The sequence below is a fragment of the Ciconia boyciana genome, chromosome 1 (assembly GCF_034638445.1).
Source record: "Ciconia boyciana chromosome 1, ASM3463844v1, whole genome shotgun sequence".
NCBI classification, from domain to species: Eukaryota; Metazoa; Chordata; class Aves; order Ciconiiformes; family Ciconiidae; genus Ciconia; species Ciconia boyciana.
Window position 1 is genome coordinate 16,614,573 of NC_132934.1, and position 14,607 is coordinate 16,629,179.

Sequence of the window (14,607 nt, forward strand, 5' to 3'; positions counted from 1 at the left end):
CCCAGCCACCCAGGCGAGAGCGCGCCGCAATTCCGCCCAGAGCGGCTGGAAGCGCTTCCCAGCGGGGCAGGAGCCCCCAGAGCCCGGGGCGGGCCCCGAGGGGGACGCACAGCACACCCGCCAGCGCCGCCGAGGCCCGCACAGGCGCCCCACCTCCTCGGCGCCGCCGGACAGGGCCCGGGAAGGCCCGGTCACCCCGCGGCTCCCGGCAGGGCGGCACCCAGGCCCGCCGCCGCCATGTCCGCGGGCGCCCCCCCGCCGCTCGCCACAGCGCGCAGGCGCGGCGCATGCGGCACTACACCCCCCAGGGGGCAGCGGTCCGCCAGCCGCGATCCCGGCAGGCACTGCGGAACGGCCGCGCCTTCCTCCCCGGCCTCGTCGCAGAGCCTGTCGGGAGCGAGGGTCCCGCTGCGGCGCGGCTCCGCCGAGCTCCCCCGCGGGCTCCGCCATGCCCTCGCTGTCCTGCGGGGCGGCCGCTCCACAGGGACGCGGCGATGGCGGTACCGCAGACACTTCCCCACTGCGCACTTTTTCACGCCCCCCCGCCCGTCTCCCAGCCGCTTCCGCTTCCGGCCGCACCCTTCCGCGCCCACAGTGCCCCGCGCCGAATCATGGACCACAATGGTGAGGAGGGGAGAGGCCGGGAGACCCATTTATACCCGTCCCCACCTGGGCCCGCTCCGCGCTACCGGGCGGGGAGAGGCCGCGCGCGGGGCCGCTGGGTGCGGGGCGGTGCCAGGGTGGCGGCGGGATGCGGCCCGGCGCTCGGTAACGCCGGCGGGGCCCGGGTTCGCCGCGGTTCCCCGCAGCCCGCGCGGCGGGGCCTGCTCTCTCCCCTCAGCGCCGGGCTCGCGGTCCCCCACTCCCCCCCTCCCCCGCGCGCTCTCCAGCGGTCGCGCCCGGCGCGCGGCGGCCCCGCCTCCACCCCCCGGCACGGCGGCACTGGGCCCCGGCCCCCACCCCGAGAGGGCTCCGCCGCCGGCCTGAGGGGCCGCTCCGCGGCCGGAGCCCCCTCGCCCGTCCCGGGGCGGGCCGCGGAGCGCGGAGGGGGTTGACGCAGCGTCAGGCGCGACCGCTGCCGGCGGCGGCTGCGCGCTCTCGGGCCGCGCCGGGGCGGGCGGGCGGCCTTGCGCTGGGTAGCGCGGTGTGTGCGGAGCTCGTCGGCCTGCGGCAGGTGGGCACAGCCTGTAGCGGTTCGGAGGTGGCGGCGAGGCGCTTGTTTGCCCGCTGTGTTTCCCGGGATCGGTGCCGAGAATGTGTTTTCTGGTCGTGTTCTGAAGAGGAAACTTTCTCACGTGCTTCAGTTCGGTTGTGTAGCTTTGGTACTTTGCTGGTTAGCGTGCTGGCATGGTGTAATGCATAGATGAGTGGGCGTGGGGTTTTTTGCTAGGGTATTTTTTTGTTTTTTTCTTTCCCTTAGCAAGGATTGCCTTATCAATTTATATGTATAAGGTATAGTAGCTGAGCTGTATTTATGAATTTTAAGAAAACCTGAAATACAAAAATAAAACTTAAGAAAAGTTGATGAAAGTCACAGTTCAGGAGGATGTAACACCTCAGTTAGAGCTTTTCTAAGTAGTCTTAACAATTTTGGTATGTTTTTGCTATTTTTTTCTGAACTTAATCCTGCTAGTTATGCTTATACAGAGTGCAATTTATTATCCTTCCGTGAAACACGAATGACTAATAAAGTTGCTAGTTAGGATTAGTTGAGCAGCTAACTCATATAAACATTCCTAGCTTGCTAAGGTATATGGAAGACACATGTCAGAACTTAAAATTGTTTCCTATTGACGGTGCAATGGACTGAATAACACACAAGTTGTTTTTTTCTTTTAAATTTGTTTTAGTTATCCCTATTTGTGAATGGATTGAGGTCCTGCAGAGACTTTTTCTCGTCTATGGTGTTGCATTTTTGCATACGCTGGTAGAAAACAGAATTTCCCGACAGGTGGAAAATAGCTTTAGCATTATTATTTCCAATGTTCTAGGCTAGCAGTCTCTGGGGAAGCCTGCCATCATAGTTGTATGTTTGCTGGGTCATCTATTTAGCCAACAGAACTGCCTAAACAAAAGCAACAAATGAGCAAAAGTAAAAATAGGCTTTATTGTTTGTGCCTTTTTACATATTGCCTTTTAGAGTGAAACATGTCAACCGCAGTGCTAAGAGGAATAAATACATTTGATCTCTCAGAGGAAATTGAGGGCTCTTGATTTTGAGGTAAAGTGACTGTCAGGGCACAGTCCCAATTTGAAACTTTGTCGCAGTTCCTGGTTTTGGTGGTAGCTGCTGAATAACTTAGAGCAATCCTCTTTCCTTTTTTTTCTTGTTTTTCCTCCTACTTGTTGTGTTGTGTGGGGTGGTTATAGGCTTTGAGGGGCAGTAGTTTGTGAGGCACTGTGCAGAGTTACACTAATGGGGCCCTAATTTCAGTGTCCAGATGCTACCGTGCTGTAATCCTTTGGGACCTCAGTGATCATTCCAGGGCTGCAGTGCCGTATCAAGTGGAACGGCAGGGCTCACAGTGTAACAGCTTGTGGCACACCCCTTTGAGGCTGAGCATGTCAAATGCCTGTCAAAAGGGATTTTCAATTAAAGTGAAAGTGAGCTGGGTAGATTCGTGAAGGACATAATTTTATTTGTGTATGAATGAGATGCTATGCAGTGGTTTAAAGTAGACTTACTGGAAGTTGAGGGAGTTGTACCCCCTTCATTGGTGTTGCTTGTTGCAATACCCTCTCTAGATTACCTCTTGGAGCCTGTATCTACTGATGCATGTGTCAGGCCATTTCTTGCTTCCTTTGCCCTGGTACTCGGATTTAAATCTGGTTAAAGAGAATTCTGTATGTAGTGGGGAACAATAATTTTCAGTTTAGCAAGGATACTACTACGTACTCTTAAGTACTGATATTTTTGTGATACTTTATGCTAAACTTCTAAGTGATATGTCAGGATGCTGAGTTAATATGGAAACTAGTTTCCTTCCGACTTTAATAAATGATTTACATAAATTGTAAAAATTACCTTTTCTCATAAGAAATTCTATGTTGTCAAGGTTGTACAAAGAATGGACTCCAGTACTATTCACGCTGTGAGAGGAGCTATACAATTAATGGTGTTTTTCCTGTTGTGGAGAAATAACAGACTAGCTAACTTTTAAAAATATCTTTATTTTTAGAACCAGGTTTCCTAAAATCATGGTTGTTCCCTGTACAATTTTGTGACTTGACTTCTAGAAGAAATTGTATGTGAAGATATTTATTTTCTAGTAATTAAACTTCGATATGTTGTATGAGTCTTAAACAAGCTTTAGTTATTTTTCTTAAAACTCTTCTGTTAATATTTAGCCTCTTTAGAAACTATTAGATAAGTTAAAAATTACATAAACTCTTTTTTTCCTTTCATAGACAATGATTTGCAAGGAACAAATAGTTCAGGATCATTGGGTGGTCTTGATGTTCGTAGAAGAATCCCTATAAAGCTTATCTCAAAACAGGCCAATAAAACCAAACCTGCACCTCGAACTCCAAGAAATATGAACAGGATGCCTTCAAAGACACAAGCTGGTGATGAAGGTAAATTAATATAATTACTAGCCCTGTAGTAGGGAGGCGTATTATTCTGCAGCATTGTTCAAGACTTCATTCAGTCTTGGAGACTTAAGAGTCCCAGGTTCTGTCCAAGTGCAAAACAAGTTTCAAATTTCCAGGTGCTGCTGCACTATAAGGATTAAATGGTGCACATTCCCAAAACAGACTGTCTTACTATTTTGACTGTACCTTTCTGTAGAATGGGCCCAGCAGATTAGAAGTGCTGTGTCATTTCTTGACAATTTCAGTATAGAATGACACATGCTCTTAATAGCAGCCAGTGTCAATGAGGAAAGCGTTGTGGTTGGCTCGTGTCTTTCTTCTCTTTCTTCTTTCCACAGAAGAATTTGATTATAACGAAGAGGAGCGATACGAATGCAAAGGAAGTGAAATGTTTGGCAATCAAAGGAGGTTCCCTGGACCCATCTTTTGGGACTATAAGGTAAAGTAATGGATGGGAAGTCGTGAATCTTTGTGAATCTTGCTAAACTGTAGGTAGTCCTGGTAGGTACCTTCTTAAATAAAAGCGCTTCCATTACTTTTGACTGACTGAAAATACATCCTCTGCTTTCTCACGTTTGTGGTGTTCTTGCTTCCTTCTCAACTAATTCAGAAATAACATGATGTTGTGTTGGTGATAACTGAAATGAGAAGCTTTAGTGATGTTGGATTTTGTTTTCCCACCCCCTTCTCTATCCTATCAGATAAACTTGCTGGGGGAAAAGGATGATACACCAGTCCATTTCTGTGATAAGTGTGGATTGCCCATCAAAATGTATGGACGCATGGTGAGTGAAATTATCAGTGGATGATGCAGACATGGTTTCCCTTTAGGTAAAATTAGGTTTTACTGTGTCTCTATGAGGCCTCTAGAGGTTACTGATTTCAGCAGGCCTCTGAATAAAAAGCAGAATAATATCAGGATAGAACTGGGGCCCTTCACTGCTGAAGTGTGTTTGTTCCATCTGTCTGGCTGATTTCACTTTATCCCCTGATTTAATAAAGTAAGCTTGAAAATATCAAACAAAAAATTAAAACACCGTCGCCAACAATAAAACCTTCAAGTTCAGTGGGTTTTGACCTTACACAACTTTAGCTTTAAAAATAAGCTCTTTATCTCAGTTAAAGATTTACAATGAAGTTAGAAAACACTGTTCACTTTTATGTCCCTTTAACATTAATCTCGGGGATTTTGTTACACTAATTTAGATTTCTAAGCATGATGTAACAGGCTTCAGGATCTGACTTAATGACAGTTAATGCTTTTAAAACTTTCCTTCCTTGCCAGCAAGACAAGTGTAATCAGATTGCACATGCAGCTTCTGTAAACATTCAGTGTTGGTATTACTTCAAGACTATATGTTTTTGTCAACTCTTAAAAAAACCAAACAAACCTACCCCCCAAAAAACCCAAACTCAACACAAACTGTTTTAGAAAGTTTCTATGTGAAGGTGCTGTAAACTGCTAACTACCACTATGCCTGTCCACCTCATAGGTAACTTAGTTCCTTCTGTTATTAGAAATTGTGTGCTGGAGGGAGGAACTGTATTGTGCAAAATGACATAGATATTTATATATAGATGTCTTAACAGAGCCATTTTTTGTCTCTAGATACCTTGCAAGCACGTTTTCTGTTATGACTGTGCTATACTACATGAGAAAAAGGGAGACAAGATGTGTCCAGGGTAAGTAATCTCAAGATTTGTTATTAAAGGAAATGTAGGAAAGTAACTTCAATATCTTATTTCAGATATATCTTATCTCAGATACTGTATTAACATGGTTCTTATTTATGTACGCTTAGCAGAGGCAGTAGAGTACTCTCTACTACACTACTTGATTATAGTTTTGTATCCCATATTTTGGGATTGTAAGAGATCAGTGTTTACTTCAGTGCGTAAGTATTTATGTAGATAACCTGTTACTGCTCTAATTTGAAAAGGAATAAACAGCAGTTTAATTTACTTAGTGAGAGTCACTCTTGGTAAGTCTTAATGCGCAGAAGGAGTTTGTGAGAGAGTGATGCTACTTATAAATTTCTACCTCATGAAATTTTTACGTTCTTTCATAGTTGTGTTTGGAGACTTAAAAACTAGATAAACTTCAAAATCAAGGAAATGTTTCTTTCATTGCTACAGTGAGGAAAAAATAGTCAGTTCTAATTTGGGTAATTACAGTAAACTGGTTGACTTTTAACAAAAAAAAAATTGCAGATTGAGCTCTCTGTGATGACCATAAACCAATGTTTTCTGATTTAGCTGTAATGAACCTGTGCAGCGAATCGAGCAGTGTGTCCGAGGGTCTCTCTTCATGTGTAGCATTGTTCAGGGGTGCAAGAGAACTTACCTGTCACAGAGGGACTTACAAGCTCACATCAACCACCGTCATATGAGAGCTGGAAAGCCTGTTACTCGTCCTCCAATTGAACCTGTGCATCCTCCTATTGCCCCACCGCCTGCTGAAATTCCTGAGCGTTTCATAATGCCACCTGAGAAACATCATATGAGCCACATTCCGCCAAAGCAGCACATCATGATGCCACCACCTCCTTTACAGCATGTGCCACATGAGCATTATAACCAGCCACACGAAGACATCCGTGCACCTCCTGCAGAGATGTCAATGGCTCCACCGCCACCTCGCCCCGTCAGTCAGGACACCTTCCGCATTTCAACGAGAAAACACAGCAACTTAATAACTGTCCCTATTCAGGATGATTCGAATTCAGGTGCTCGAGAACCACCTCCACCAGCCCCTGCACCTGCTCATCATCATCCTGAATACCAGGGTCAACCAGTGGTATCACACCCTCATCATATTATGCCACCACAGCAACATTATGCACCACCCCCACCACCACCTCCACCAATAAGCCATCCGCTGCAGCATCCTCCCCAGGCAGCAGGTACTCCTCACATGGTATATAGCCAAGCTCCTCCACCACCAATGACCTCTGCTCCTCCTCCAATAACCCCGCCACCAGGACATATAATTGCCCAGATGCCACCATACATGAATCATCCTCCTCCAGGACCTCCCCCTCCTCAGCACGGAGGCCCACCCGTAAATGTAAATGCACCCCCTCCCCATCACTATAATCCTAACTCTTTGCCACAGTTCAGTGAAGATCAAGGAACTCTTAGTCCCCCTTTCACGCAGCCCGGGGGTATGAGTCCAGGGATATGGCCAGCTCCACGGGGGCCGCCTCCACCTCCAAGGATGCAAGGGCCTCCTGCTCAGGCCCCGCTTCCTGGACCACACCACCCTGATCAAGCCAGATACAGACCCTATTACCAATGATACGAGCAATTATATGAATAGAGAGTGCTATGAAGAGGATAAAACTATATACAACAGCCTTTTAATTAATTGTTTTGGAGTTATTTTGTTGTGTTGGTTTTTTTTTAAATACTGTCATTTTGACTGTAAGACATTTTGGGGTTTGAATCTTAAATGATTTTTAAGCCTTGGCCGTAGGACTCTGACTTCAAATATTCTGTAGTCGTAAAATAAGTGGCTTAGTAGACCACGGTTGCATTTTAACAGAACTTCTGTCTCTAGTGTGGCTAAATTGTCCTAAGATGAACACTTGTAATATTATTTCCTGGAGAAAATGAACACGTGTTGTACCATTCTGAATATTGTTTTTGTTAAATCCAGTGTTTAGTTTCACTTGTGATACGTTTTTGTTAACCTGTGTACAATAATTAAATTGAAATATGGTTGTAGAAGTGGTGGGTTTTTATATGAAGTTAACACAGACATAGTTCCGGGACACCATTTCGGCACTAATACTTTCCAAATGGGCAGCATAATGAAATATCGAGGGAACTTCACTATTTCTCCTACTAACAGTTACCATTACTTATACAAATTCAGGCTATGGTGAATTCATGGCACTAGAAATCAGACATGCAGAATACTGCATTTCAGCTTTTTCTTTCTCTTTTTTCTTTAAATTTATGCAGCACAATAAATTTATCGGAAATACAGCTTGGGGCATGACATGAAACCGTGTAATAATGTATTGTGGGTTTTGGTGGGGGGGGTTGTCTATTTTTGTTTGGGTTTTTGTGATTGAGTTTTTAGGGTTTTTGTTTGTTTTAAAGCTAGTTTTGATTCAGAAGGTTCTGTTTACATGTACACTACTCACTGGAGTTGAATTCAAACTATTGTGTTTACCTATGACTATGTTTGCGTGGAAGTGGCTGTGAATTGGCTTGCCATGTCTGTGAGAAGCAGATAACTTTTGGTAGGGAAGTGATATTTGCCTCTCTCGCTTTATATAGTATGTGCAGTAGGAGAACTTCCCATTTGGATAACCAGAAAGAAGTGGTCTGAAATCCCTTATGTAGATATAAAGAAATAAAAAGCTACACATCCTTTACCTCTTTTGATTTTGTGATGCAGATTTAATTGAACAGACAATAGTTAGGTGTTTTGTTTTGCTTTTTTTAAGAAGTAGCAATATAAGCAGGCCCTCAGGTCTGTTTTCGCCCAAAATTTATGGCATACTTTTAAAGAGAAACATAATAAATATGAGAAATTTTTTTTAGTGCAGCTGGTGGCAGAACCGGACAATAAGATGACAGTACTGCCTGTTGTTTGGAGTGCTTATCTTTGCATTTCTAATTAATGTTAGTGCTGAACCTTTGTTTTTTCAAAATGCCACATTTCTAGCAGTGGTGCTTTTAGATGAAGAAATCTTGTGGTTTTTTTCTAAGGTTTGTAATTTCCTACTGTTCTTGAGTAATCTGAACCATCTTAAAGCCTCATTGTTACTATTTATTTTGTAAACCTTCTTTCCTGCTTCATAAGTGTTAAATTTATGAAAGAGCTTTGGCAGTGCAACATTCCAAATTTTGTAATTTTAAGTATAAACTGCTTATTTTTTTAATTACCAGAGCAAGGGCTCTTTTAGATTACTCTCTGTCCTTGACTGCCATTGATTTCTTTGTGACCATGGGCAAATCTTTTAGACTACCTTTCAAATAAATACTTCTTTAGAGATGTGCAAATAAGTTCTGGGGTATACAAATGGCCAGTAAGTGTCAACTGATTAAAAGTCTGCTTAGCTGTATTATGCTTCTTTCTAAGACAGAGTTCTTTGTTTTGGTTTCTCTGAAAAATAAGTAATTTTAAATAAAACACACTGGCAAAGAAAAAGAGGCTGATTGTGATAGTGTGCTGTGGTATGGGGTTGGTTGAAAATTAACTGTTTCAGTGTGTATGAAGGCGAAAATGACTGCCAGCATTATTTTGTTTCAGTAACTTAGAATAAACGTGAAGAACTTTTAAGGACCCCCATTTGTCACTATTAAATTACATGGTAGGAGGTAGGCTTAGGCATGTTTATATTACAGCATAAAACATCTGGGAGGAAATCTGCATGTCTGATGAATATTCTTAGACTCTGCAAAGCCAAACTTAGGTCTGACGTACCTGTTCTAAACAGACTTACTGATGGTTCTAGGTACCAGCTTCATTTTGTTTAGGCTGAGAAGGTAACACATGCAGGCTTATGAGGACACCATGTGACAGGCTTTTGTGCAGGGAGATGCATCAACCCCTGTGCACTCTGTTTTGGAAAATAAGACATTCTGCAATCAGCTATTACCTGTCAGTTGCAGGTGATGAGGAAACAAGGCAAATCTTTCCATTATGCTAGTTTTTTAGAAATAAGTCAGGTTGCATACTTCTGTTACATGTTATCCAGTCCATTGTGAAGCAGATGAAGGGTTCAAACTTAATGGGCCCACTGCTATTCTTCCTGAAGTTTACTGATAAAGGGCTTTTCTGAAGATGCTGAGGCAGTTGAATTGATTTAGGGAAAACAGCAGACTTTGCTCTATCAAAAAGCACAAAAGATAAATGTATGTCACTGTGGAGAATGCATGAGAATTCCTTGCTGTTTATATTTGAGGCAAAGGTGACATGTTACATGGATAATGACATGTTACCCAAAAAATCGGTTAGATCCCTTGAATTGTTAGTGACCATGGACCAAAAGTCTTCGTGATAGAGGACTTGCTGAAAAGTTGTCTTCTGTAGGCAGGACTTGGGCTTGAGTCAAATTTCTATGTCCTGCTTATATAGGAAGACCTAAATCAATGTTTTAATTAAGTCTTAAGCATGCCTATGTAAGTAAAAGTACTGTTGATGCTTTCATATTTACAAAGTTAAAAAATGTCTGCCTTGGTTGAAACCTTATGTTAACAGTTTTTCATTTGTTTATGGGGTTTTGGGCATGTTTTGGGGTTGGGTTTTTTTGTTCAGTTGGTTGGTTAGGGTTTTTTTTCAAAATACCTGATTGTTTCAATCTGAAGTTCAGAAATGCCATATATTGTATTTAATTGTATAATGGACAGTCTTAGAAATGGTGAGATGTACTTGTGAATTCTTTGGATTCCTACTTATTTCTTCCTGTAAAGACAAACATTTGAATGGAATTAATTAGGTTTATTTTGAATAAATATCCCTGTCTGTGGTAGTGATCTCCCTCCCGAGGCATTGCCGAGCAGATCTCAAGGTTTGAAGAGAACTCTGACGACATTTAAATTTGTCAGCTGTTGTAGGTTCCTCTAATAATGTCACGTAAGGGAATGAAAAGTGTTTTGATGATGGTTTGTGTCCACCATGGAATGAATGAAAGGACACCAGCAGATGGCCTGAAAACATCCGTGGTTTAGATGCTCGTCTCCTTACACTTTATCTTCGATTCCATCTATAACTTTGTTTAAAGGATTGCCTGCAGCCATGCTAACCGTGAACATGTACTTTGGTGTCTTTTTAAAAAATGCTATTAACATAAAGATTGGATACCTACATGTGTTGTGATATTTTTCATGCCTTTTAAAAAAGAAAAATGAAAAATGTGAATTATTTTTCAGAAGTCTGATCCAAGAGAATTGGAAAACCTTACTGGATGGAGTTTCCACTTCTTTTCACTTACTGCTCGCAAAGGAGTGTCAAATTCTGTTTGTTAAAAACTGAAGTGGAAGTAACTCGTATTCATTCCATGTTAGAATTTGCACCCATAGCAAGGGAGAAAAACTGTCTCCTGTATGATGTGAAGTCAAGTCTTCTCAAAAGCACATTTGTGGATACGCTTTCTCTGTGGATCAAGTCTGAACACACCTCTGTTCTTAAAATCTTGTCTGCTCTGTAAAACTCGTGTCTGATTTTGTGTTGTTTCTCTCTGCTTGCATTGCCGTGTTGCTGACAAAAGCATGCACAGGGTCGCATCAGAAGATACTGTCAAGCCTGGGAAACTGGAGGAGCACGGCGGATTGCAGTTGCAACGTAATATTGAACGTGTGGGAAATAAGTTTGAACTTTTCCTGTTCATATATATGACACTACAGGGTCCAATGCAGCAGAGAAACGTGCATTTTCATCCTGACTACATTTCTAGAGGAAATGTCAGTATTATCCAAGTTGTATTTCCCCTGTTTTTTATTTGATGGTGTTAAAAACAATTCTTAGCAATTGTTAAATCATCTTTATATAGTAATGGTGCCCTCACACTGTGAGGTTCTTCACTGTATTCAGGTATGTTATATTCACACTAATGGTTCATACTGACCAGTTTGTAAACTGAAGTAGCGGCATTTGGGCAATGTGAGTGAGAATAATGAAGTTTAAAGCTCCTTTTAGTCTTGACTCAGCCATAAGACAGAGCGACTTTAGAAGCTTTTCCTACCCTGAATTGTATCTCCTTGTTCTCTAAATATGGACGTTAATTTGTTGGGTTTTTTTTAAAAATTGTTTTCACTTTTGACTCGGTTCATGAGTACAAGAGATGAAAAGATTAAAAAACCCAACATACATCCAGAAAGGCGTGGGTGGAATAGCAGCAGGAAGCTGGTAAATTAGCTCAGTCATCTTGAAACGTTTAGCATTCATTTTGATAATAGAATGCAAGTGATTCTCAAGTGCTAGTAGGACTGATTGTAATACAGTTCTTCTGTTAATGGAAAGAGTGATAATGTATGCAGGCAGGAATGCTTCCATTTTTATGTAGTAATGTTTCACAAAAGAACTTCAGCTTAACTGCTTAAAAACCCCCACAATGAGTTATTTTAAATAGATGTGAGTATGTGTCAGTTGACAAGGGTTTTCTTCAGTTTTATTTATGAAAACCAATGCTTGAACACAGCTCCAAGATAATTTCTGGTGAATTATTTCCTACACTAAATAAAATCACATAGTACTAATGAGAGTTCCTGCACTTGTTCTTCGCCATTTCTGGATCAGGTAAACTTTCAGGCATTTTCTTAGGGAGCAGATGCATAAAGAAGGGTGAGAAAAGAAAGCCGTCCACATTCAGCACAGGAATGAGGAACAGAGAACTGAGAGTGACGTTTCTTTTCCAGTAAAGAAGTGCTTAAGGATACTTTTTCCTTAATAGAAACTTAGTTTGACATTGAGAAAAATACAGTCTTGTATGTTATAATGCTTTTTCCATTGGGCCCAAGACCTTTGAATTTTTTGTCTCTGTATTTCACACAGGCAATCTCATCTGCACTGCAAAGTGAAAATGAGGCTTCAGAGTAGGCTTGAGCATCACAGGCTCCATGGCTTCTGTATTTTCCATCTCCCTTGCTGGCTGTAAAATGCCTGTTATTTAGTCACCAAGCGTCTGCACTGTACTGAGAGGAGGCAGGCTCAGGATATATGATGGATTGACACCATACCTGTCAGCTCTCCAAAAAGAAAGCAGGTATGAAGTTTGACTTCTAGCTTATTATTGAGTAAAATATTAAAAAGCAGTGTATGGTATTGCTCTAACCAAGCAGCAACAGTGCCCAATGGAGGAGCAGTAAATGTCTAGGTTTCCAAAGGTGCCTGTCTCAAGAATAAGCCAGTAAGTCTGCATCGCCACAATATCCAACAACGGAGCAAGGTGTATGTGCTACAATCTGCATGAGGGTAAACTGCCCAGAGAAATGTTAGTATTAGAGTAACAGAGAGTTGAATGCAGAAGTAACCAGTACCTGGAGGGGGAAATCGCATAATGCATCAGAAATACAATGCTGCTGTTGTCAACATAAAAAATGAGTATGATGATTTAAGAGGATGACAAGTAGCTGGTAGGGATGTGTGACATGGGAGTGTGAGGTTCTCTGGTTAAGGCTGTCTAGGTCTCCTGTCCATTTAAGAAATGGCAAATAGTTTTGGAAGGGGGATTTATGCTCTGGGGCACTGTGCTATATCAGAAGAGTCATTAGTATTGAAATGAATTGTTCTGAGGAGTGCAATTTAGAAAAGAATATTTTTTTCTTAACCTGAAGCCTGTGAGCAAATCCAATATGGTGTTGAAGTCCAATATGTGGTATTCCACCAGACTGACTTGCTTTTGCTAGGTATGTTTGCCTCAGTCTGTACAGGTGCACGTGAGCACAGGACTGGGAGGAACAGCCTGAGTCGGAAAGTCCAGATTCCACTGGTATGATGTGGTGTAATGATTTTCATAAATACATTAAACCTCATCTTAAAAGTAGTTTAGGTTTTTTGCTCCTCTTACTCTAACTGGAAAGGATGTGTCAGAATCTCACCATTGTAAAAATTAGGAACCATCTTCTAATATCTAGCTTATGTTTGTGTTTGGCCAGTTTATATCTTCTTTTTTTTTTCTCATAGGACAATGTTATTTTTTATCTTGCATATCCTTTCCTCTCTCAGGTTAAATCCCTGATGTATCTATATCTCTTTTTGCCAGTCCTTAGATACAGGCTCTCCATTCCACAAAGATCCTCATAGCAATTTTCCTCATTAATTGCAGTTTGGCTTAATCTTTCTCGAACCGGAGGGCTCAGTCCTGAAGTTTGGAGAATTTAGAGTGAAATGTACCCTGTGCATTGTACAGTAGTGCTAATATCTTCCTCATTCTGCTGGGAAAATCTGTTCCCAGAGTCTGTGTTTTTTGGAAGACTGCATTAGAAAGGCAATTCAGCAACGTCCTGGTTGTACCTGTTCTCAGATGCTGTTGTGCTGGTTGTCTGGCACGTGGCACGTACCTGACTTAGCCAGCAAGTCTGCTGTGGCATGCTCGGAAGAGCAGCAGGCTAGTACAACTGCCCACCATCCGTCTGACGCCTGTAGAAAGAGGTCTGTAACATCTTGCTGTGCTTACCACCCAAGGCCACGTCTCCCACGCCATTTCAGGTGCATGATCACCCACTGCAGAATTGCAGCTTGTTAGTCATCTGCAAATGCATGAGTATGTTTTCTGAATGCTGAGCTTCTCTTACCTCAGCCTCCAAGGTCACCTCATTCTTTCTGTATTCAAAGCCTCCTCACTTTAATATTATCTTCCAGCTTGGTTTCATTGGCAGATTTCATCAGATAACTCCAGATTTTTGTAAAAAAAATAAAAATAAAAATAAAAAAAATTAACAGGTCAGTACTCCCTCCACCTTGGTACTTCCCTTTCAAAGCTCCTAGTTGTCACCTCCTCTTTCGCATAATCCATCCTCGCCTTTCAGTGCCTTTAGGCATCCCATCTTCTCCAACAGCATAAACAATTGACCATTGGCATGGCACGCAAGGCTTTGCTCAGGTCCAGAGAGGTGACATCTATGGCATTTCCCTTTGGAAGCTCAGTTTTCTAAATGAAGGTGCCAGGTGAACATGGCATGTGTATGTGTATCTTTTATAAAAGCAAGCTACATTTCTCCTTACTTATTCCTGTCTGGCTTTCCTACAAATTGTTTTGAAGTCCTGCATGCTATGGAGACAAAAATTGCAGTTCTTGTTTACCCAGAGCACTTTTTCCTTCCCTTCAGCCCTTCTGAAATACAAGTCCAAATACACTGTTCTGGTCACCCCAGCTTGGTTGAAAGTCAAAACTAGGCTTGAAAACCAAAAACCAGTGATTTCAGACTGCTGTTTATTTCAGACTCCGGGGATGGTTCCATTTTCTTTTCGGGTGAAGATTTTTATACTTCCAGCACTTGCTATGCTAAATTAAAAGTTCTGTCACTTTTGGGGTTTGTTTTTTTTTTCTCTGAAAG

The 14,607-nt window shown here is 42.3% G+C and overlaps 1 protein-coding gene across 4 annotated transcripts; it reads left to right on the forward strand.

The window, feature by feature from the left end:
* Window positions 1–342: 342 nt before the first annotated feature.
* Window positions 343–7,323, forward strand: CBLL1 (Cbl proto-oncogene like 1). 4 transcript variants are annotated; one of them, XM_072859759.1, is made up of 7 exons: window positions 529–624; window positions 2,141–2,221; window positions 3,409–3,576; window positions 3,933–4,033; window positions 4,296–4,379; window positions 5,204–5,277; window positions 5,851–7,323. In XM_072859759.1, exons 3-7 carry the CDS (start codon window positions 3,537–3,539, stop codon window positions 6,890–6,892), a joined length of 1,341 nt encoding a protein of 446 aa, XP_072715860.1. In that variant the 5' UTR covers window positions 529–624; window positions 2,141–2,221; window positions 3,409–3,536; the 3' UTR covers window positions 6,893–7,323. The 4 variants fall into 4 exon arrangements, with proteins under 4 accessions (XP_072715850.1, XP_072715840.1, XP_072715860.1 ...); XM_072859749.1 differs by lacking the exon at window positions 2,141–2,221 and having other exon boundaries at window positions 343–624; window positions 3,936–4,033; XM_072859739.1 differs by lacking the exon at window positions 2,141–2,221 and having other exon boundaries at window positions 344–624.
* The last annotated feature ends 7,284 nt before the right edge of the window (window positions 7,324–14,607 follow it).

Excerpts from the sequence above, each read along its gene's own strand:
- CBLL1 (XM_072859739.1), top strand. The coding sequence starts at position 495 with ATGGCGGTACCGCAGACACTTCCCCACTGCGCACTTTTTCACGCCCCC. Across the intron at positions 3,577-3,932 it reads GACACAAGCTGGTGATGAAG|AAGAATTTGATTATAACGAA; the intron begins GTAAATTAATAT and ends TTCTTTCCACAG. Across the intron at positions 5,278-5,850 it reads GGAGACAAGATGTGTCCAGG|CTGTAATGAACCTGTGCAGC; the intron begins GTAAGTAATCTC and ends TTTCTGATTTAG.